Raw genomic sequence first — 25153 nt, 5'->3', positions numbered from 1 at the left:
GCTATTCCTTCAATTATGTTAAGTGATAATCCTGGAACAACTTCTCTAACACAAGTGTGGGTGTTCCTACACACCAGGGACTACAGTTCAAACTAAATAAATCTTTTAGTTAACATCTCAAAACATGCCTAATCTAGTTACAAAACCCCTCTTATAGGAATAGCAGAAAATTTCTCAAGGCCTATGCTCCCTACCATTATAGGAAAACAAGTTCTAAAAGCCCTATTTTCCATTAATACTATATTTTTCCCTGGTAATTGTTCGCAGTGTAGCTCTGACTTATGAGCAGCACTTTGAGGCAGGCTAACTCGTGGTACTTAAACACCAGTTAATCTTCAAAATGACCATGACTCCTTGAAGATTATTGAAAAACACAGTATACAATATCTAATGTAAGAGAGTTCTATTAATAAAATGACATCAAATAAAACAGAAAATTTTAATATTTCTAGATATTACGTGTATTGTAAAAATGTATATAATAAAGGATTAGAATTATTAGTAACATGATAGAATTTATGACCATACATATGCAAACCATACCATACATTTTTATTGTGTGTGTATATATATATATATATATTATATATATTAAAATTTAATGTGAGGAGTGGCTTGAAGCGGAACCTTTGTTGTTGTTGTTGCCCGGACTTTCTGTTCGACCCGCTGCTCTCCAGTCGGAGGGGGTAGGTGTGTGGGGCCGGAAGTTGACCCGCGGCGGTGGCGGGAGGATGGAGTCCGGCTCCGGCCAGTGTTCAGCGCCAGGACCCGGAGCTCAGGCCACGGCGATCAGGCTCCGGTTTGACCCGGACAAGCGGCTGGTCTGCGCCGAGTATCCGGGGGCCGTTCGCGATCCGCGGAAGATGCTGGAGACCCTGGGGGGAGAGGAGGGGGTGTCCCGGGTAAGAGCCTCCCCCACCCCCACCCCCACCCCCCCCCCCACCCCCACCCCCCCCCAAAACAAACACTCCCCACCCCACCCCCACAAAACAAACCCAACAAATACCCCCCACCCCAACAAACAATCCCCACACCCAAACACCCCCACACCCACACCCACAAAACAGCCCCCCAACAAACACCCCCACACCCACAAAACAAATAACCCCCACCCCAAAACACCCCCAGACCCCCAACAAACACCCCCACACCCACACCCACAAAACAGCCCCCCAGCAAACACCCCCACACCCACAAAACAAATAACCCCCACCCCAAAACACCCCCAGACCCCCAACAAACACCCCCACACCCACAAAACAGCCCCCAACAAACACCCTCACACCCCCAACAAACACCCCCACACCCATAAAACAGCCCCCAACAAACACCCTCACACCAACAAACCCCCCCCCACCCCCAACAAACACCCCCACACCCATAAAACAGCCCCCCAACAAACACCCTCACACCAACAACCCCCCCCACCCCCAACAAACACCCCCACACGCACAAAACAGCCCCCCAACAAACACCCTCACACCAACAAACCCCCCCACCCCCAACAAATACCCCCCACACCCACAAAACAGCCCCCCAACAAACACCCTCACACCAACAAACCCCCCACCCCCAACAAACAATCCCCACACCCAAACAACCCCCGCCCACAAATACCCCCAATAACCCCCATCCACAAAACAAATAACCCCCACCCCAAAACACCCCCAGACCCCCAACAATCTCCACACTCAAACAACCCACACCCCCAACAAACACCTTCATCCCCCAATGTACACCCCACCCCAGTGTACCTCCACCGCCCAACTCCCAATACACACCCCTACCCTATCAAACACTCCCCACCCCCCCATAAACACCTCCCACCCCAATATACATCCTTACCTCATCAAATACCCTTTACCTCAAATAAACACCCCTCGTCCCCTTCCCCAATAAGCATGCACCCCCCACCTAACCCCAATATACACCCTGCTCCTATCAGACACTCCCAGGACAGGGACAGCACGTGGTTAGAAACAAAGTAAAGCTCTCTCTACACTGTCCTCATCACCCAGCTGCAGAATAGGGACAGAACTATATTAGATATGAAGTAAAACGTTTTCTATCAAATGCTGACAGGTTAGTGACAGTATGGGGTAAGATACACACTAAATCTCTCACTACACCAAACTTTGTTTTGATTTTTGGACTGTTTAAGCTGGCCATTTAACATGGCTGTATGTGGGCTCTTGCATATCCTGAGCTGAAAATGTGTTACTGGTCAAAGCACAGCAGGCCAGGCAGCATCTCAGGAATAGGGAATTCGACGTTTCGAGCATAAGCCCTTCATCAGGGTTTATGCTCGAAACGTCGAATTCCCTATCCCTGTGATGCTGCCTGGCCTGCTGTGCTTTGACCAGCAACACATTTTCAGCTGTGATCTCCAGCATCTGCAGACCTCATTTTTTACTCTTGCATATCCTGCATTACAACATTTAAGTATGTTATCGCTTATAAATTACCAGGAGGTATCTGGTTGCTGTAATAGTGCTATATTATTGCAAGTCTTGTTTATTCTCTTTCACTGCTGCACAGCCATTATTCTCACAATAATATTTCTAAACCTATTTACTTTGGTATAGACCTATGCTGACCCATCCCGGAGGCTGGAACTGCACTTCCGCCCAAATGACCCTTACTGCCACCCAGTGTGTGCCAACCGTTTCCCATCGACCAGCATGCTGCTCAGGGTAAAGAGGAGGCAGAGAAAACCGAGAGCTGGAGCATCTCCTGTGGAGGAACACAAAGGAGAAATGGTTAAATATGAAATGGAAATCCTGGGACTTATTGGGACCACTTACAAATTCCAGGGTAATGCATTCTTGGATTGTGTGTGAATGCTGTTTAATACCTCTGAAGAATTGAGGAAATAACTATTCGTGTTGACTCAATGACAGCCTGAGTTTGGGGGTAGTCGATGTAAAAAACTTCTACTGAGTCCGGAATTTTTGGTGCCGATTGAGGAGAGACACTGGGAATGAAACTGCAGAAGGTTGGAGGATTTGAGTTATAGGGAGAGGCTGAACAGGCTGGAGCTGTTTTCCCCGGAGCGTCGAAGGATGAGGGATGACCTTATAGGGGTTTATAAAATCATGAGGGGCATGGATAGGATAAATAGACGAGGTCTTTTCCCTGGGGTGGGGGAGTCCAGAACTAGAGGACATAGGTTTAGAGTGAGAGGGGAAAGATGTAAAAGAGACCTAAGGGGCAACTTTTTCACACAGAGGGTGGTACGTGTATGGAATGAGCTGTCAGAGGAAGTGGTGGAGGCTGATACAATTGCAACATTTAAGAGGCATTTGGATGTGTATATGAATAGGAAGGGTTTGGATGGATATGGCCTGGGAGGTGGCAGGTGGGACTAGATTGGGTTGGTCGGCGTGGACGGGTTGAACCGAAAGGTCTGTTTCCGTGCTGTACATCTCTATGACTATAAATGTAACCAGTGAACGTTACAGTAAGGTGTCTGTAAAATGTAGGAGCAGAAGTGGACCATTCGGCCCGTTGAGTATACTCTGTCATTTGATGCAATCATGTCTATTCTGATAATCCTCAACTCCACCTTCCTGCCTTATTCTAAAACACTCGACTCCTTTATTGATTAAAATCTGTCTGTCTCAGCCTAAGATGTATTTAACGACCCAGCCTCGACAGCCCTCTGCAGAGATGGAATTTGACAAATTGTCTATTCTCATAGAATCATAAAACTCCTACAGTGCAGAAAGAGGCCCATAGAGTCTGCATTGACCCTCCAAAGAGCATCCCTCCCAAATCCAGTTTCTCACCCTATCCGCATAAGCCCACATTTCCCATGACAAGCCCACATTTCCCATGACTAACCCACCTAGCCTGCACATCCTTGGACACGATAGGGAAATTTAGCATGCTCAACCTACCCTAACCTGCACATCTGTGAATGGTGGGAGGAAACTGGAGCATCTGGTGGAAACTCACGCAGATACAGGGAGAATGTGCAAAATTTGACACAGACAGTCACCTGAAGCTGCAAACCTGGATCCTTGGCACTGTGAGGCAGCAGTGCTGACCACTGTGCGACCATGCTGCACTCTGAGAGGGCTTCTCTCGTTCTTCTAAACTCTAATGGGTACAAGCCCACCATGGCCTCCTGATTCATTGACACCTCCCTTCACTACAAGTCTACAGTTAATGAATGTGGTCTTCTGATTATGTCTGATAGGAATGTCCGATTTCCAGTTTCTGGTCATGCACACGACAGCAAGTGGCTCACAAGTGTCCATGTACGACAAGGTCATTCTCCACAAGCCCGAACACAGAGAGTTTTTTGACCAGGAATTGCCGCTTTACATTCCTCCACCAATATTTTCCCGCGTGGATAACCCCGTGGATTATTACTACCGTCCAGAAGTCCAGCACAGGTCAGTGGCAGCATTCAGTGCCAGGGTTTCAACTCACTAAGCACATGTCGGAAATCTGAATTAAACACTGGAAATGCTGGAGAAACTCATCAGGTCTGGTAACATCTAGGGAGGGAGAAACAGGGTTAATGTTTTGAGTCTGATATGTCTCTTTGATGTAGAGGTGCTAGTGTTGGACTGGAGTGGACAAAGTTAAAAATCGCACAACACCAGGTTATAGTCCAACAGGTTTCAGAGCACTGCTCCTTCATCAGGTAGCTAGTGGGGCAGGATCTTCTTTGCCTGAGGTGTGGTGACTTTCACAATAATCCACCACCAGTTGAATCTCTAAGGCTTCTGGGACTTTTTTTTTCTCTTTTGTTTCTTAGTAAGGGACGTTAGCAGGGATGGCAGAGCAGGTGGTGCAAGGTTCCTCCTGTGGGATGTTAGAGTTAAGAGGCACCATTAGTATCCCAGCTGAGTACACCTGCAGGAAGTGCACCCAACTCCAGCTTCTTGAAGACCATGTTAGGATACTGGAGCTGGAACTGTCTGAACTCAAGATCATTCCAGGGACAGAGACAATTATAGATAAAAGCTACAGGGTGGTGGTTACTTCTAGAATTGAAGATAGTTGGGTGACTGTTAGAAAGGGGTAAGGAGCAGTCAGTGCGGGGATCACCTGGGACTGTTCCCCTGGTATAACAAGTATACCATTTTGGATACTGCTTGGGGGGGAGAGCGACTTACTGGGGTATAGGTCTCTGGCCATGGGGTATAGGTCTCTGTTGCTCAGAAGGGATGGGGGCAGAGTATTAATCGTTGGGGACTTCATAGTTCGGGGGACAGATAGGAGATTTTGTGGGAACAAGAGAGATTCATGGTTAGTGTGTTGCTTCCCAGGGTCCATGATGTCTCGGACCTGTTTTTGGGATCCTTAAGGGGCAGGGGGAGCAACCCCAAGTCATAGTTCACATAGGCACCAGCGACATAGGTAGGAAAAGGGATGGGAATTTAAGGCAGAAATTCAGGGAGCTAGGGTGGAAGCTTAGAGCGAGAACAAACAGAGTTGTTAAATCTGATTTGTTACCTATGCCATGTGCTAGCGAGGAGAGGAATAAGGAGAGAGAGCAGTTGAACACGTGGCTACAGGGATGGTGCAGGAGGGAGGGTTTCAGATACCTGGATAATTGGGGGTCACTCTGGCGTAGGTGGGACCTCTACAAACAGGGTGGACTATACCTGAACCAGACGGGTGCCAATATCCTGGGGTGAAATTTGCTAATGCTCTTCAGGAGGGTTTAAACTAATTCAGCAGTGGGATGGGAACCCAAATTGTGGATCCAGTGTACAGGAGGTTGAGAGAACGGAGATTATGAATAAAGATACAAAGCAGGACTATATCGACAGGCAGGAAGGTGGTTTTAAATGTGTCTGCTTCAATGCCAAGAGCATCCGGAATCAGGTGGATGAACTTGCAGCATTGGTTGGTACCTGGAACTTTGTTGTGGCCATTTCGGAGGCACGGATAGAGCAGGGACAGGAATTTTTTGTTGTTGGAGGTTCAGTGATTTAGACGTTTCAGTAAGAACGGAGAAGATGGTAAAAGAGGGGGCGATGTGGCATTGTTAGTTAAGGACAGTATTATAGTGGCAGAAAGGACATTTGATGAGGACTTGTCTACTGAGGTAGTTTGGGCTCAGGTTAGAAACAAGAAAGGAGAGGTCGCCAGTGTTCTATGGCAGTGTTCTATAGGCCTCCAAATAGTTCCAGAGATGTAGAGGAAAGGATTGCAAAGATGATCCTTGATAGGAGCGAAAGTAACAGGGTAGTTGTTATGGGGGTTCTTTAACTTTCCAGCTGTTGATCGGAAATGCTATAGTTTGAGTCAGTTTTTGTCCAGTGTGTGCAGGAGGGTTTCCTGACACAGTATGTAGACAGGCCAACAAGAGGCAAGGCCATATTAGATTCAGTACGTAGAACATAGAACATTACAGCACAGTACAGATCCTTTGGCCCTCGATGTTGCGCCGACCTGTCATACCAATCTGAAGCCCATCTAACCTACACTATTCCATGTACGTACATATGCTTGTCCAATGACGACTTAAATGTACTTAAAGTTGGCGAATCTACTACCGTTGCAGGCAAAGCATTCCATACCCTTATTACTCTCTGAGTAAAGAAACTACCTCTGACATCTGTCTTATATCTATCACCTCTCAATGTAAAGCTCTGCCCCCTCGTTCTCGCCGTCACCATACTTGTAAAATGTCTCTCACTGACCACCCTATCTAATCCTCTGATCGTCTTGTATGCTTCCACTATGCCAACTCTCGACCACCTTCTCTCGAACAAAACAGCCTCAAGTCCCTCAGCCTTTCCTCGTAAGACCTTCCCTCCATACCAGGCAACATCCTAGTAAATCTCCTCTGCACTCTTTCCAAAGTTTCCACATCCTTCTTATAATGCGGTGACCAAAACTGTACACAATACTCCAAGTGCGGCCGCACCAGAGTTTTGTACAGCTGCAGCATAACCTCATGGTTCTGGAACTCGCTCCCTCTATTAATAAAAACTAAAACACTGTATGCCTTCTTAACAACCCTGTCAACCTGGGTGGCAACTTTCAAGGATCTGTCCACCTGGACACCGAGATATCTCTGCTCATCTACACTACCAAGAATCTTACCATGAGCCCAGTACTTTGCATTCCGGTTACTCCAACCAAAGTGAATCACATCATACTTGTCCGCATTAAACTCCATTTGCCACCTCTCAGCCCAGCTCTGCAGCTTATCTATGTCTCTCTGTAACCTACAACATCCTTCGTCACTATCCACAACTCCATCGACCTTAGTGTCATCTGCAAATTTACTAACCCACCCTTCTACACCCTGGTCCAGGTCGTTTATAAAAATGACGAACAGCAGTGGACCCAACATCGACCCTTGCGGTACACCTCTGGTAACTGGATTCCAGGATGAACATTTTCCATCAACCACCACTCTCTGTCTTCTTTCAGCAAGCCAATTACTGATCCAAACTGCTATATCTCTCACAATCCCATTCCTCTGCATTTTGTACAATAGACTACTCTGGGGAACCTTATCGAACGCCTGGTTGAAATCCATATACACCACATAAACTGGTTCACTCTCATCTACATGTTTGGTCACCTTCTCAAAGAACTCAATAAGGTTTGTGAGGCACGACCTACCCTTCACAAAACCATGCTGACTATCGCTAATCAAATTATTCTTTTCTGGATGATTATAAATCCTATCTCTTATAACCTTTTCCAACACTTTACCAACAACTGAAGTAAGGCTCACTGGTCTATAATACCAGGATTGTCTCTACTCCCCTTCTTGAACGGGGAACCACATTTGCTATCCTCCAGTCTTCTGGCACTATTCCTGTAGACAATGAAAATTTAAAGATCAATGCAAAAGACTCGGCAATCTCCTCCCTGGCTTCCCAGAGGATCCTAGGATAAATCCCATCCAGCCCAGGGGACTTATCTATTTTCACACTCTGCAGGATTTCTAATACCTCTTCCTTGTGAACCTCAATCCCACCTAGTCTAGTAGCCTGTATCTCAGTATTCTCCTCGACAACATTGTCGTTTCTAGAGTGAATACTGTTGAAAAATATTCATTAAGTGCTTCCCCTATCTCCTCTGACTCCACACACAACTTCCCACTACTATCCTTGATTGGCCCTAATCTTACTCTCATCATTCTTTTATTCCTTAAATACCTATAGAAAGCCTTAGGGTTTACCCTGATCCGATCCGCCAACACCTTCTCATGTCTCCTCCTGGCTCTTCTGAGCTCTCTCCTGGCTACCTTGTAACCCTCAAGCGCCCTAACTGAGCCTTCACATCTCATCCTAACATAAGCCTTCTTCTTTCTCTTGGCCAGAGATTCCACTTCCTTCGTAAACCACGGCTCCTGCGCTGTACAGCTTCCTTCCTGCCTGATAGGTACATACTTATCTCGGACACACAGTAGCTTTTCTTTGAATAAGCTCCACATTTCTAATGTGCCTATCTCCTGCAGTTTCTTTCCCCATCCTATGCTATCTAAATCTTGCCTAATCGCATTGTAACTGCCTTTCCCCCAGCTGTAACTCCTGCCCAATGGTATCCATCTCTCCATTTCTACTGGGTAATGAACCCGGCCAGGTGTTAGATTTGAAGTTAGGTGAACACTTTGGTGATAGTGACCACAATTTGGTTATGTTTACTTTAGCGATGGAAAGGGATGGATATATACTGCAGGGCAGGTGTTACAGGTGGGGCAAAGGCAATTATGATGCAATTAGGCAAGATTTAGGATGCATAAGATGGGGAAGGAAACTGTAGGGGATAGGCACCATGGAAATTTGGAGCTTGTTCAAAGAACAGCTACTGCGTGTCCTTGATAAGTATGTACCTGCCAGGCAGGGAGGAGATGGTTGAGCGAGGGGACCGTGGTTTACTAAAGAAGTTGAAACCCTTGTCAAGAGGAAGAAGGAGGCTTACGTAAAGATGAGGAGTGAAGACTCCGTTTGGGCACCTGAGAGTTACAAGTTTGCCATGAAGGACCTAAAGAGAGAGTTAAGAAGAGCCAGGAGGAGACATGAGACGTCTTTGGCAGGTAGGATCAAGGAAAACCCTAAAGTTTTCTGTAGGTATGTCAGGAATAAAAGAATGACTAGAGTAAGATTAGGGCTAATCACGGACAGTAATGGGAAGTTGTGCATGGAGTTTGAAGTGACAGGAGAGACTCTAATTGAATATTTTTCGTCAGTATTCACACAGGAAAAAGAAGATAGCAAATGTCCCCTTGTTTGAGAAGGGGAGTGGAGGCAACCCTAATAATTATAGACCAGTGAGCTTTACTTCTGTTGTGGGCAAAGTTTTGGAAAGAATTGTAAGAGATAGGATTTATAATCATCTAAAAAGGAATAATTTGATTAGGGATAGTCAACATGATTTTGTGAAGAGTAGGTCATGCCTCACAAACCTTATTGAGTTCTTTCAGAAGGTGATGAAACACTTGGAGGAGGTTAGAGCAGTTGGTGTAGTGTATATGGTTTTCAGTAAAGTGTTTGATAAGGTTCTGTACGGTAGGCTATTGTAGAAAATATGGAGGCATGGGATTAAGGGTGATTTAGCAGTTTGATCAGAAATTGACTAGCTGGAAGAAGACAGAGGGTGGTAGTTGATGGGAAATATTCATCCTGGAGCTCAGTTACCAGTGGTGTACCGCAAGGATCTGTTTTGAGACCACTGCTGTTTGTCATTTTTATAAATGACCTGGATGAGGGCAAAGAAGAATGGGTTAGTAAATTGCAGCTAATGCTAAGGTCGGTGGAGTTGTGGATAGTGCAGTAGGATGTTGCAGGTTACAGAGGGACATAGATAAGTTGCAGGGCTGGGCTGAGAGGTGGCAAATGGAGTTTAATGCAGAAAGATGTGAGGTGATTCACTTTGGAAGGAGTAACAGGAATGCAGTGTACTGGGCAAATGGAAAGATTCATGGTAATGTAAATGAGCAGAGAGATCACGGAGTCCATGTGCATAGATCCCTGAAAGTTGCCACCCAGGTTGATCGGGTTGTAAAGGAGGCATTTGGTGTGTTAACTTTTATTGGTAGAGGGATTGAGTTTCGGAGACATGAGGTCATGTTGCAGCTGTACAAAGTCTGGTGCGGCTGCATTTGGAGTATTGCGTACAGTTCTGGTCACCGCATTATAGGAAGGACGTGGAAGTATCGGAAAGGGTGCAGAGGCGATTTACTAGGATGTTGCTTGGTCTTTTGAGAAAAGGCTGAGGGACTTGAGGCTGTTTTCGTTTGAGAGAAAGAGGTTAAGAGGTGACTTAATTGAAACATACAAGATGATCAGAGGGGTAGATAGGGTGAACAGTGAGAGCCTTTTTCCTTGGGTGGTGATGGCTAGCACAAGGGGGTGTAGCTTTAAATTGAGGGATGATAGATATAGGACAGATGTCAGAGGTAGTTTCTTTACTCAGAGAGTAGTAGGGGCGTGGAACACACTGCCTACAACAGCAGTAGACTCGCCAACTTTCAGGGCATTTAAACGGTCATTGGATAAACATGTGGATGATAATGGAATAGTGTAAGTTAGATAGGCTTCAGATTGGTTTCTCAGGTTAGTGCAGCATCAAGGGCTGTATTGTTCTAAGGGAGATCAGCTCTATGGTCCAGTAAGACTGGTGACTTTACCTAATGAGAGAACAGTCAAATATCCAGTTTCTGTGAAAGCATTCCAATGAAGTTTGTTTTCTTTATTTGTGGCTTTCCTTGTTTGCAGGGATGGTTACCATCCTCCAAAAGTATCCAACGAGAACCTGATAGGCCTGGGGCGTGCTCGCCGTCCTCACAACGCCATATTTGTGAATTTTGATGATGCAGAGGTGCCATCCCAGCCTCTTGAAGCTGCTGTTCAGAACTGGAGGAAATTCAACACCCAGACCCCAGACCGGAGAGCCGAAGAGGAGCTGAAGAGGGTGAGTGCTGAAGGTGTCTCTGCTGTGTCTACATCTCCCCCGGTATTTCTTCAGAACAGCATCACTTTCAAACTGAAGTTTTAAAGAACAGGGCAGTTTTGCACAGTATTCTGCCACTATTTATCAGACTGTAAAACAAATTATCTGCGTGTTTGTACACTACAGTCTGTATTGGCTGCTGGGTTTCTTACATTGCAACAGTGACAACATTTTCAAAATTGCTTCATTTGAAACTTGAGGTTATAAAATGCATGTCTTTCCCAGTGGGGAGGGATTTACTTAAATTGGTGCTTGGCTGTATCTGATACAAACTAAGTGGCTTGGTGGGCCACTTCACAGAGCAGTTTGAAGCCAACTAGCTGAGGCCTATCTTTGGGCTCTCTGTGTGCAGTGCTGCAGAGTATTAATATATTTAAAATTAAATTCCTCAGCTGCCTGAGGATTGGACTTTTTCTGACATGGAGCCATTTCTCCCTCAGTACAAAAGCTGGGTGACTGTTATGTCCTTTTCCTAGTGAAGAATTAGTTGTGTTTCCATAAGCTTTTAAAGATTCAGGAGTTTAATTGGGATCACTGCAACCCAGAGATTAAATTGTTCACATCTGTCTCTGTCTTCACAGCTCTTTGAAATCCGACCCATTTGGTCCCGGAATGCAGTGAAGTCGAATATTGACATTCACCCAGACAAACTGAAGCTGCTTTTGCCTTTCGTGGCATACTATATGGTGAGTTGCTGCTTTAACTCCGCTTCACTGATTGGTTCAGTTCATGAATGCATTATCCTGTGTGAAGGTGAACTGTGTATGTGTCGTTTACATTAAGGTGTATAGACTAGGTCAGAGCTGTGGGTGTGTCTCCCTGGGTCTGTGTATGTGCCCAGGTACTGGTCCTATCACAGGCTTGTCACCCCTGCTAAAGCAGGGCGGGGGCTGGTCACAGGTTCAAATCCCACATGGCACATATGGAATTTAAATACAGTTAATTTTTTTTTAAAAGTCTGGAATTCATCTTGATAATGGTGAGCGTGAGAACTGTCATTGTTATAAAACCCTGGGCGAAAGTGAGGACTGCAGTTGCCGGAGATTAGAGTCAAGATTAGAGTGGTGCTGGAAAAGCATAGCAGGTCAGACAGCATCTGAGGAGCAGGAAAGTCAATGTTTCAAGCAAAAGCCCTTCATTCCTGATGAAAGGCTTTTGTACGAAAGGTCGATTTTCCTGCACCTTGTATGCTACCTGACTTGCTGCGCTTTTCCAGCACCACTCTAATCTTGTTATAAAACTCTGTCTGATTTGTGAACATCATTTAGAGAGGAAAATCTGCCACTCTTATTCAGTCTGGCCAAAATGTGACTCCATAAGACCACAAGATGTCAGGTGTTATGTCACGGGGTAAACCCTCCTGCTTAATTTAACCCAGCAACACAGAAAAGATTTATCCCATGCAGTAATCTGTGAAAATTCAAGAGGCCAAGAACCATTAAGTCGAATTGAACAACTTTATTTCTTAAAGTATAACAGAGAGTAATTAACTAACAACTATTTACAACTCCTTCCTCTAATCTATCTTTTACTTTCCCTTCTATAATACTAGTTTGATAAACCCTGATTAAGATTTACCAAAATTCAAATTTCAAAACCAGCCAGTTGTCAAATCTTCTTTATATATCTTTGTCTGTCTTTTCTTAGGGATTTCTGTTTCATAGGTCACTGATCGATAAAGGTACCTTTAAGAGAACTATTTTTGGGCAGTCTGTACATACTACTGGCTTGGCAGTTCTCCTCTCAACTGTTCAATTTTTCCCAGTCTTATATCCTAAAGCATCAGATTATGTCATTGGCTTTTAATATTTAGTACTAAATTCAAACTTGATTGGAGTTTGGTATTTTTCGGGGTATAATTTAAGCTGATTGGCCTAATTCAAATTTGCTTTTTTTTGTCTCCAGGCAACCAGCTACATTAGCTGCTGGACCAAAATGTTACACTATATCTTGTTCAGAACACTTGGTGCTGTCAGGTAGTTCTGCCATCTTTTAACTCTGTTAAAGGTACAGTACACCCACATTTTCATAACACAGAACAGAAGTGGCCCACTCAGCTCATTTGAGTCTGCTCCATCATTCAGTGGCTGATCTGATAATCCTCAACTCCACTTTCCTGCCTTGTCCCCATAATCCCACTTCCCTTTCCTGATTAGAAGCCTGCCTCATCCAGGTTTGAATATACTTAATGATCCAATCTTGACAGCTCTCTGAGGTAAAAATAAAAATTCCACAGTCACTTATTCTGAGATTATGCCCTCTGGTTCTAGACTGGCCCACAAGAGGAAACAACCTCTCCACATCCAGTCCTATCAAGGTCCCTAAGAACTGTGCTTATTTCAAAAAGGTCATTCTCTTATTCTTCTTCCAGACCAACAGTAATGTGGCTGACTCTTAACTGCCTTCTGAAATAATGCTAGCAGGCCAGTCAGTCCAAGGGCAATTCGGGATGGGCAACAGATGCTGGCCTTGTCAGCAACATCCACATCCTATTCAAAGAATTTTGAAAAATTTAGAGTTCACTCATGAAGAATTGGAAGCAACATGAGAAAATGTGTGTGTGTGTGTTGGGGGGAGGTTGTTTGTGGACTGCTGTCATTCCTTCTCAGTATGGGCCCCATTATCAAGAATAAAGATGAAAGAAGTTGGATCTGGTGTGTTGGGAGAGAGGTGAACTCAGTCTGTAACGAAGGTTCTACTGAATTCTGACACTTGTTTCTGTAGCGTCTGTCTAATTACAGTTTGCAGTTGGTACCATTTTCAGGCTTGATTGCTGAAGATAGATGTGTCGCTGTGAGAGATGGTTGGGTTGATGAGAAAGGAATGGGTTAACACAGGGTGGATGATGAGCTTTGATCAGGCTGAACCTTCTTGAGGGTTGAAGGTATATCCAGCTGGCTGGGGGAACCCCTGTTAGGGTAAACTTCTAACAGTGTGTATGACTCTATGGCTGGACAGTCCATGGAGGAAGGATATTCCTGATGATCGGGGATCACAGTCTGAGGGTATCAGTAGGCTGTTTAGGACTGAAATGAGGAGAAATTTCTTCACACAGAGAACGGTGAGACTGTAGAACTTTCTGCCACAATAAGCAGTTGAGGCTAAAACATTGAATGTTTTCAAGGAGTTAGATATTGTTCTTAGGGCTAAAGGGATCGAGGAATGTGGGTAGAGGGTACTGAGTGAATAACCAGCCACGGTCGTATTAAATGGAAGAGCAGGCTCAAAGGGCTGAATGGCCCACTCCTCCTATTTCCTTTGCTTCTCTGAGTATAAGTTGCACCCTCTCACTCCTTTCTTTTTTTTATAGATATTTTTATTGGAAGTTTAACATTTTGACAAATTTACAAAAATAAGAATTTTCAAGCACAAACATTAATATAAAAATAAATCTTAAATATATAATCATCAAAATTCAACTAATCCACAATCATCCAGAGTGTATAGTTGAGTCGCTTACATCCGTCAAACAAGAGAAAATGTTCTCTAATACACTCATAACAGTATGATAAAAAGGAAACTATTTCCAAACAATAAGAACAAAAAATTAAACATGTTTGAATGGAGATCTTCCCCCTTGTTCTCAGGGGGCCTTACTACCTTTCCAACGTTCCACCATATCCTCTCCCAAACAGTGTCCCACCCTCGACCCGGGCGCTCCTTAATAGGATTTAGATATAATACCGAGCTAGAGTTAACAGTGAGCGCCGCACCCCCACCCCTCCCCACCCATACCTGAGTATATCTGATAGCATCAATGCCACGTACAAACATACATAACTATAAAATTACAACTCCAACAGATTACAGTTAAGTATAATAACATAAGATAGCAAGGAAGACAACCCCGCTCCCAGAGGCAAAAGTAAAGTAGAATAAAGTATCCATTTCTCCCCACGGAGTGTGGGAGAGGCAAGCCAACATAAATTGTCTCTTACCATTTATTTAACCGAGTCTAAAAGTTTCTTGGCCTCTTCTGATGATCTAAAATTATACTTGGATCCTTCGTGGGTAAAGCATAGCGTCGCTGGGTAGCGTAAGGTGTATTGAATATCTAAGTCCCTTAAACATTTCTTCACCTCATCAAACGCCTTCCTCCTTCGTGCCAAAGCCGGGGAGAAGTCCTGAAATAACATAATCTTGGATCCTTCATGGATCATGGCTTTAGGATCCTTTCCAAGCTTTCTGGAGGCATCCAGGAGTATCTGCCTCTCCCTATAACTCTGCAGCCGGAACAGGACCGGGCGTGGGTGCTGGTTCGAGCCAGGCCCGCGTGTCACGACCCGGTAGGCCCACTCCACCCTTACCCGGTCAGTTTCAGCCCCCAGGTTCAAAAGTTGCGGCAGCCATCGCTCCAGAAATGCTATTAACTGTCCCTTCCCTTCTTGCTCGGGAAGGCCCAGCAACCGAATATTTTTTCTCCGATTTCTGTTGTCAATATCATCGATGTAAATTTCAAAGGTTCGGATTCTCTGCTCCAGAGCTGGCACCTGTTCTGCAGCTGTTTGAGCTGCAGCCTCGGAGGTCGTGGCCTTTAGTTCCGCCCCCTCCACTCGGCCCTGCAGCTCCTCGATGGTTTGATTCTGTTTCTGCAGCTTTTCTTCGAATGCATTCCATCGCTGTCGGGATTCTGCAATGAAATCGACGAGTGTCGATTCCAGTCTGGCAATCATCTCTATAAGGCCCGTTTTTACATCAGCTGCAGCCGGAGGAGAGGAGGGTGGGGGAGGGGTCTTTGTTTTCTGAGAGCTGCGGGGTCCCTTCGATTTACTCATTATCCACTCAGTATTAGACTATTTAAATATAATATTCAGCAGCTAATTAAGATTAAAGAAATTTTTTGGGTGGTTTGGCAAGTGTGGTGGGGACAGGAAACCCACTTTGCCCAGGTTTTGGGAAGGGCTTTGTAGACTCAGACTTGCTGAGTCGCCACCATCTTGGATCTCCCTCCCACTCCTTTCTAATGCTGTACTGGCCCATTGCATCATGTAATACTGGATTCTTACAGAGTCTGTCTATGAAATCACTCAAAGCCGGCTTCTTCCCCACAGTGCTTTCTTGTAGAACTGAGACTAGATGTCATGTTTCAGCATTGGAGTAGACTGACAGGTACATTAAAAATGCAACTCTGCAGCTGTTAGTAGTTTCTAACCAGGATAATCAAACTAAGATACATCGATTTTATGAAGAGTGTTTATTGATTATATAAGTCCCCCAGTTCTCCCCCCAGTCCCAGTTCTTCCCTCTTTATAAAAACTATTGTAAGTCAACCTGTTTGGACATGTTAGGTTAAATCTTCACGGCAGATGGGACTTGAACATCCTGGCCCTCAGGGAGAGACACCAACTGCATCATATTTTGTTCAGACTAATTTTGTTGTGTCTCCCCTCACCCTCCCCTCTTTGTCACAGCTTACAGGGCCCTGGCGGAGTCTTTGGGTCAGGTTTGGGTACGATCCACGAAAAGATCCCAAAGCGAAGATTTACCAGGTGTTGGATTTCAGGCTACGATGCAGCACCAAGCACGGTAACTGGCAACAAAAAGTGATTCGGCTGTACCCAGCAATAACAGCAGAAGAATCCACTCGACCCTCCGACAATGCCCTCTCCCTCAGCACTGACCCTCCGACAGTGCGGCGCTCCCTCAGCACTGACCCTCCGATAGTGCAGCACTCCCTCAGCACTGACCCTCCGATAGTGCAGCACTTCCTCAGCACTGACCCTCCGATAGTGCGGCACTCCTTCAGCACTGACCCTCCAACAGTGCAACACTCCCTCAGCACTGACCCTCCAACAGTGCAGCACTCCCTCAGCGCCGATGTTCCAACAATGCAGCGATCATGCTCCGACAGTGCGGTTCCCCCTCAGCACTGACCCTCCGACAGTGTGGAGCTCACTCAGCACTGACCCTCCGGCAGTGTGGAGCTCGCTCAGCACTGACCCTCCGACGGTGCAGTGCCCCCTCAGCGCTGACCCTCCAACAGTGTGGAACTCGCTCAGCACTGACCCTCCGATAGTGTGGCACTCCCTCAGCACTGACCCTCCCAACAGTGTGGCACTCCCTCGGCACTGACCCTCCCAACAGTGCGGTACTCTCTTAGCTATGAACCAGAGAAGAGTCCTGAACTGTGTGATAGCCCACAGGAGAACAATTGAACTGGAATCTGGAACTGTTTTTATATAACAACAATGATGCTGATGTAATTTTTTTTTTTGCAGGTTACATGCCCTCAGACATGCCAGTGAAGGCAAAGCGCAGCACGTTTAATTACAGTCTCCCCATCACCATCAGCAAGCCAGGTACTGAACACAGACGAGCCAGGCGCTGACTGAAACACAAACAGAAATTGCTGAGAAAACTCAGCAGGTCCGGCACCATCTGTGGAGAGATAGTAGAGTTAACGTTTCGGGTCCAGTGACCTTCTTCAGAACTTAGAGTTTTCTGACACAGGGTCAGAACTTAGAACAGAAGGTTACTTTGTGATAGACTACTGATAGAGCCTGTTATCCAAACAATGTGATCCACACAACTTGTGATACTTTGTGTGTCCCAACTTATTTGGAATGGCCACACAATTCAATCAAAAGCCCAAATCACTCCGGGTTTGTCGAGGATCTGAGAAATCTGGCCCAGGGTTAGGGATACTTTCGCTGTACCTCTAGATGCTGGAAATCCTTCTCCAACCCTCGGACATTTTACAAAAATTTGATAGGCTTTGGTTGTCACTGACAAGCATTTATAGCCCATCCTTCACCCCCCTCTTGAACTGAGCGGTTTGCTTGGCTATTTCAGAGGGCACTTTTGAGGCAGCCATATTGCTATGGGTCTGGATTCACGTGGAGTGAATCAGTGTCCACTGTCCATGCTGAAGACCCCTTGTTCTCTGAGGAGATCTTTCATGCTGCGTTGCTGCTGCCATTTCAGTTTGGACAATGGAGGTGCTGCCCAGGCAGAGAGCTGAGATCATCAGATTCTTGGTCAACTGATCAGTCACTGCTATCACAGCCTGACCCTCTGACAATGCCCTCTCCCTCAGCACTGACCCTCCAACTGTGCACCACTCCCTCAGCATTGACCCTCCGATAGTGCAGCACTCCCTCAGCACTGACCCTCTGATAGTGCAGCACTCCCTCAGCACTGACCCTCTGATAGTGCAGCACTCCCTCAGCACTGACCCTCTGATAGTGCAGCACTCCCTCAGCACTGACCCTCTGATAGTGCAGCACTCCCTCAGCACTGACCCTCTGATAGTGCAGCACTCCCTCAGCACTGACCCTCCGACAGTGCAGCACTCCCTCAGCACTGACCCTCCGACAGTGCGGCACTCCCTCAGCACTGACCCTCCGACAGTGCGGCACTCCCTCAGCACTGACCCTCCGACAGTGCAACACTCCCTCAGCACTGACCCTCCGACAGTGCAACACTCCCTCTGTGTAAATAGTTGAATTGGAAAGAGAGAGTGGATGTAAATTTGTTCAAATGCGTCAGTGACATTGTCCCTCCCTATCTCTGTCACCACCGACAACCGTCGATGTAGAGATGAACAATGTTTTGTATATTTGAAATTTAAAGAGGGGTTTGGTGTTGAGGGGAAGGCACTCCATGATTTCCCGGGTTCTGGCTAGCTCCTTGCTCACTGAAGAGGCCATACACACTGTAAACAGACTGGACACCCCTCAGTCTGGGCAGGTACATGTTTCCCATAGGCTGGTTTCAGGGATCTGGGAAGGAACCAGGCCCCTTGGCCCATGGGGATACACGACCTGCAGGGAGAAACCGTCCCCTCTCCTCACAGCTTTGGGTTTTAGTGGGATTTGCCGCTTTGGGCAATACTTGTCAAAAACGAAAAGCCAAGTAAACTAGCATTTCGATTTCTTTAAAAGCTGCTACGCTCTGAATCTCCTCAGTAAGATACTGCAACCAGTTCTGAAGAGCTGATTGAGATTGTTTGAAAAGTTGACTTGGCTGAATCATTAAGAATGTGTTCAGACTTGTTGACTGACCCAAAAGACTGTGTGGCCGATCCAGGTAGCTGCATTGTCAAACATGAGTAGTGTAAAGGGTGTGGAGACTATATTTGTGTGAATTAATTGTATGATTTAAGTCAGACTGAGTGTAAAATTGATGCTCTTCCTCCACCTCTTAGCCCCCCAGGTTGTAAGTATTCAGGATTTGGGAAAAGCTTCAGTAGTTCCCAGTGTCCCAGAGAGGAAGAAACTCGCATCATCTGGATACAAACTCAAAGTAAGTTTCTAACGCAGGCAGGTGTATTATTGTTGGGGTAACATTGGTGCTTTTATCAGAACAAACCTTACAGAGGTGGGAGTTCATGGGCTAAAGCAAGTCAGGGGGTGACTCCATGTAAATACCACTGGCTTATTGATAATGGGTTGAATCGTTCCTCCTTCCCCTGTTGTTGCTGTCCCTTGAGCAATGCTTTAGCTATTCCTGTCACAATATCTTTGAGGCCCGGTAGTCCCTCCACTCAGGTGTTAGTCTGAATAATCCAAAATCCCGGTCTCAGCAAGGACTCGATTTAAACCAACCTGGATTTTATAAAATGTGAATCTGTCGATGACCTGTTGCTGCTGTTTTTGTAATTCCAGCCGTCGGCCTACATATTCCGGGAGGACACTTTGCCACCTTATCGTCAGATGTTTTACCAGCTGTGTGACCTGGACGCAGAGAGGTAATGACTGGGTAGTAAGTGGGGAATGGGAGCAGAGTTTGGGGAGTTGCTGCACTGTGGATGTATTGAGAAGGGTAAAAACTGAGCACATCTGTTTCAAAGGCTTGGTCTCATTCAGTATTGTGCAGTTAAGCTGGTTGAAGAATAAATATTGACCGGGACACAATGGAGAAAGACCCTACTTCTCTTCACCTCTATCTAAGAAAAAGGGAGATTTTCAGCTTAAGGTTCCATTTGAAAGGTGGCACCTCTGATAATGTGAGACTCCCACAGTACTTGCTGTCTGACTACACAGCACTCCCTCAGCATTGATTTACCAACAGTGCGGTGCTCCCTCAGCACTGACCCTCCGACAGTGCGGAGCTCCCTCAGTACTGACCCTCTGACAGTGCGGCGTTCCCTCAGCACTGACCCTCCGGCAGTGCGGTGCTCCCTCAGCACTGACCCTCCGGCAGTGCGGTGCTCCCTCAGCACTGACCCTCCGACAGTGCGGAACTCCCTCAGCACTGACCCTCCGACAGTGCGGCGCTCCCTCAGTACTGATCCTCCGACAGTGCGGCGCTCCCTCAGCACTGACCCTCCGACAGTGCGGCGCTCCCTCAGTACTGATCCTCCGACAGTGCGGCGCTCCCTCAGCACTGACCCTCTGACAGTGCGGTTATCCCTCAGTACTGATCCTCCAACAGTGCGGTGCTCCCTCAGCACTGACCCTCTGACAGTGCAGTGCTCCCTCAGCACTGACCCTCTGACAGTGCGGCACTCCCTCAGTACTGACCCTCTGACAGTGCGGTTATCCCTCAGTACTGACCCTCTGACAGTGCAGTGCTCCCTCAATACTGTACTAGCAGAGATGGATGGAATGTGCGGACGTGACTCGACTTGAAAACAAGAGTCAAAGAGATGTACAGTATGGAAACAGATCCTTTGGTCCAAATCATCCATGCTGACCTGGTATACTAAATTAATTTAGTCTCATTTGCCAGCATTTGGCCCATATCCCTCTAAACCTTTTTTATTCATGTCCCCATCCAGATGCCTTTTAAATGCTGTAATTGTACCAGTCTCCATCACTTCCTCTGGCAGTTCATCCCATACACGTATCACCCTCTGGGTGAAAACATTGCCCCTTAGGTCCCTTTTAAATCTTATCCTTCTCGCCCTAAACGTCTGCCCTCTCGTTTTGGACTCCCCTCCCTTGGGAAAAAGACCTTGTTTATTTATCAATCCATGTCCCTCATTATTTTATAAACCTCTATAATGTCACCCCTCAGCCTGCCCCCTGCAGCCTATTCAGCTTCTCTCTATCACTCACCCTCCAACCCTGGCAACATCCCTGTAAACCTTTTCTGAACCCTTTCATGTTTCACAGCATCCTTCCTATAGCAGGGAGAGCAGAAGTGAACGCAGTGTTCCAAAAGTGGCCTAACCAGTGTTGTGTAACAGCTGCTAACACCGTTACTGAATTGCAGAAGCTCGATCGGATGTGCTCTGCTGTTTGCAGTTTGCACATTCAGGTCTGGGTAACTCTATCTGTACTGTACCCTCCAGTGAACTTTCTCAGTAGAAATAAAGTGGTTGCTGCAAAATAAAGAACTTTAATTGATATAGCACCTTTTCGTATTCTGAGTGTATCTTAAGAGTTGCAGGGAGATGGTGGCATAGTGATAATATTGCTGGACTGGTAAGCCAATGAGCCAGGACATGTATTCAGATCTCATCAAGACCGCTCGTGGAATATACAGTCCGTTAATTAAATCTGGAATATAAAGCTAGTTCACATTGATTGTCTCAATAACTCATCTGGTTCACTGATATCCTTTAGGGTTGGGAATCTGCCGTCCTTACAGGTCTGCTCATCATATAATTCCAGCAATGTGATACATTCTTAACTGCCCTCTGAAATGGCCAAACAAACCAAGGGCAAGGGCTTGTTCAAGGGCAGTTAGGGATTGGAAGCAACAAATGCCAGCAATTCCAGTGAGACACCTGTCCCATGAATGAATTATTTTAGAATTTGGGAACACCAGATTATAATTAAACCGTTCTAATTAAAAACTGAAAGAACTGCAGATGCTGGAAGTCAGAAACAAAAGCAGAAGTTGAGGGAAAAGCTCAGAAGGTTTGGCAGCATCTGTGGAGAGAAATCAGAACTGAGGAAGGGTCACTGGACCCAAAACATTAACTCTGATTTCTCTCCACAGATGCTGCCAGACCTGCTGAGCTTTTCCAGCTGTTTGTTTTGTTTTTGAAACAGTTCTAATTGTTCCCTTTTGGCATTTCAGTTTAAGAAAAATAATTGATCGCAATGAAGGCAGAGAGACGACATGTACTGAGCGGGACGGATGGTGTCTACCCAAAACCAACGATGAGCTCCGCGACCGGATGTCTAACATGATTAAAGAAGTTTGGCACAAGAACAAAGCAGGTGAAACCAGTGTGCATGCTGAAAAAGGGATACTGAAATCTATGCAGTTAAACCACCTCAGAGTACGGGTTAGTCCCCTTGGTTGCCCTTCTCCATTTTCCCTCTAACTGTGACCAACTCCTCGAATCCTGCTGTGTGTGTTGCATGGTGCCTGTCCTTCCAGAGTGACAGCACCTTTCTCAGCGCATTGTTCCCCTGCCCTTGCAGTGCCATACCTTCGGTCAAAGAGATGTACAGCATGGAAACAGACCCTTTGGTCCAAATCATCCATGAGACTAAATTAATTTAGTCTCACTTGCCCCATATCCCTCTAAACCCTTCGGGGTTCGGTGAGATCTGTTCAGTTTTGACACTGTCAGAAACACACTGTCTGAGTTTAGCTGTAACCTGGACATGATGCAGGGGAGTCAGATTCCTGTGTGAAGGTCTTTTACATTTTGTGAATGACCTGGATAATGGTCACTCTCCATAACACGAGGGGGGGGTCAGAAGAACAGGTTATAGTTTGTCACCGGAGCCACTGTGTGAGACTGACTGACTCCACATTCCTGATAATGGGATTTTCCTTTATTTTGGGTTTAGTTTCATCCTCTTCAAAAAAGAAGCCACTGGTCACACAGGGGAGAGAAGACTCCGAATCTGCCGAGGATGAGGAGGATGAAGAGGAAGAGTATCCACCGTCAGAAGGAAGTGAAAATGAAATGGAGACTGAAATTCTCGATTACCTGTGACATGAGTGACCGGGAGCTGCTGTTGGAGACGTGGAGGGAGAGTGGAGTGGTGGTGATTCTGTTAGACAGATTGTTCTGCTTTCCTGGAGGAGTAAGGTGGTATTCCTGCAGCCGCTGTATACAGCCGCCTGGGGCTCCTGCAGTTAGGGAACCAGTGAACAAAGAGGCTGCTGATCATGTTGGTTACTGGTGTTCAGCCAACAAATTCACATGCCTCCTGTTTAACTTTCACCTTGACAGCCAAAAACATTAGCCACTGACTGGGGATGGGGTGTGGAGTCACTGCTGTATTGTAGCGTTGTCTGTCTCTCTGTTACATTCATAGGGAGGGTTGTGGTTCCTTCGACTCCTTGGTGCAGCAGTTTATTAGACTTTTCCCAGTCTCATTATGGGGTGTCAAACAGGTCCTGTCACATGGTGTTAGGGCTAATGAGCCGCAGGTTATTAATTTTTGTCTGTTGTTATTATCTGAATCTTCCAGCAGTGAAGTCCTGTTCACCTTCTGCAAAAGCCTCAGAAGCAGCCTTCAGCCGCTGTCCATAGCGTTGGTTCCAGTATTTCTGATGTCGTATTTTGAGGCCTTTACTGTATCTCATGTATGTTCTACAACAGACAGGTGGCCAATTACACTCCAGTAGGGACCACTCTACCATGTAACAGATGAGCTACCCAACTCCTTAGCCTGGACTCACTTCAAACCCTGATCCCAAAAGGGATGCGATGGTGACTTCCCAGGATAGAGGGGTGATTACCATCAGGTTATTGGTCTGAGAGAGCCATTTCCATTAAACCTCTTTTCACCTCTAAAAGGATGGCTTTTAAAACATTGTTTTCTCTTGTTAAATATAGTTTTGCTTTCAAATGGTGTTGTGATGATATTTGCATTTGGGGTGAAATGAGGGTGGTGAGAGATTTACAGACTCACCTTGTCCTCACCTCTCCCACCTTGACCTAGTTCTGGGGCCTTGCACAGGATTGTCTTAAGAGCCTGCGATAACAGAGCTACCTCTGGGAACAGAGATTGTTGCCATTCCCCTGCAGTGATGCTGCAAACCAGTAGGTGGGGCAGTCCTGGGAAGTCTGTTAGTCCTCTGTACAGTCTTCACTGGTAAGGATGTCTGTAGTGCTACTGTTTGTAGCTGATGTTTCACCGGTCTTCGCTTTGCAAACCCTGTCGCTGGAAGACATTGGGTTGAAATATATCAAAGTGCCGGGCGGGGTAACATAAACTGGAGCATTGCAGATAGACACTTAACACAATAATACCCCTGACATGCCCATAAAGACGTCCACAGATGGTGAAGCTCTCAGTAGTTTGATTTGGAGATTGTTGACTGCATGGACTATGTGTGACTCAGATGGCTCAGCTGTCCTGTGCAGGTAGAGGTCACCCTGTGCCAGGAGACTGCAAGCTTTGAGCAGGTTTTTTTTATCCTTAAAGTAAGATTGGCCTTGACTCTGATGTGTGATTGCATCTTTGTTGCTGCATCTGGACTGACTGGGTCTGTTTCTGAGTGTGTCAGGTCAGGGTTACAGTACTGTCTTGGAGCTCAGGTCGATATAGGGAGGAAAGGCTTTAAATGCCAACACTTTAAGGACAAGTTGTGAGACTGATGGGAGGCGAGGGAAGGGGGAAGCCGGGTGGGTAAGTGGTATGATCTGGGATTGGATGGGTGCAGAAGTAGCAACACATAATGAGAGGGGAGATACATTCTCATCAAATTTAATTCACTCTGTCGTTCTTCCACCTCCTCCCCTGGATGTGTTGATGTTCTAAGGTGGCAAGTACGTTCCAAGGGCACCTGACAACTGAAGAGGAATAGGGAACAAGCAAACAGCAGGTGACTGCACCTCAGAACTCAAACTAATCTCAAGCCTGAGAAACACTCAGCTGTTAAAACGGTTACTTGGACAAATGAGAGTTATTTGTGGAGCTGTTTATTTGCAGCAGATGTGGACTGCGGGGAAAGGGAGATGCTTTTATTATACAAGGTTATGTAGCATGATTTTTTTCTTGCTGCTTTCATGTAATTGGAGTGTTTTTCCAACCTCAAATGAGAACTGTCAGCAATTCCATCGAGATATGCAGCTGTACCTACCTCATAAACTGAACAGAATAAAATGAACATGTTGTACCAGCTGTGCTTGTTGAAATGATGGGTTAACTTCACCCTCAGTCACACCCTGATTAATCAACTTAAATTCAGGACAGCTTTGAAAGAGGCAAATATGACACACCTCTTCATCCGATGCCTTAAATTGGCGGTGTTCAGACCCGACGTAGTACGCCAGTTGGAGGACGCTCAGGTGTGCAGTGGGATCCCGTCCGCGCTCACCCCAGCCCGGACAGAATTTCACATTGGCCCCAAG

The 25153-nt window shown here is 46.1% G+C and overlaps 1 protein-coding gene across 2 annotated transcripts; it reads left to right on the top strand.

The window, feature by feature from the left end:
• The first annotated feature begins 700 nt into the window (after nt 1-700).
• gtf3c5 (general transcription factor IIIC, polypeptide 5) lies at nt 701-24917 on the top strand. Of its 2 annotated transcripts, none has more exons than XM_060841606.1 (11): nt 701-902; nt 2586-2814; nt 4202-4400; nt 10704-10899; nt 11520-11624; nt 16350-16464; nt 17157-17237; nt 19085-19182; nt 19545-19627; nt 21910-22052; nt 22635-24917. In XM_060841606.1, the coding sequence occupies exons 1-11, from the start codon at nt 732-734 to the stop codon at nt 22781-22783; spliced, it is 1569 nt and encodes a 522-aa protein (XP_060697589.1). In that variant the 5' UTR covers nt 701-731; the 3' UTR covers nt 22784-24917. The 2 variants fall into 2 exon arrangements, with proteins under 2 accessions (XP_060697589.1, XP_060697590.1); XM_060841607.1 differs by lacking the exon at nt 701-902 and adding an exon at nt 1728-2082.
• Nucleotides 24918-25153: the final 236 nt, after the last annotated feature.

The sequence above is a fragment of the Hemiscyllium ocellatum genome, chromosome 21, assembly GCF_020745735.1.
Source record: "Hemiscyllium ocellatum isolate sHemOce1 chromosome 21, sHemOce1.pat.X.cur, whole genome shotgun sequence".
Lineage (NCBI taxonomy): Eukaryota > Metazoa > Chordata > Chondrichthyes > Orectolobiformes > Hemiscylliidae > Hemiscyllium > Hemiscyllium ocellatum.
Note: the sequence above shows the minus strand (reverse complement) of the source record. Positions and strands in the feature narration are given on the sequence as shown.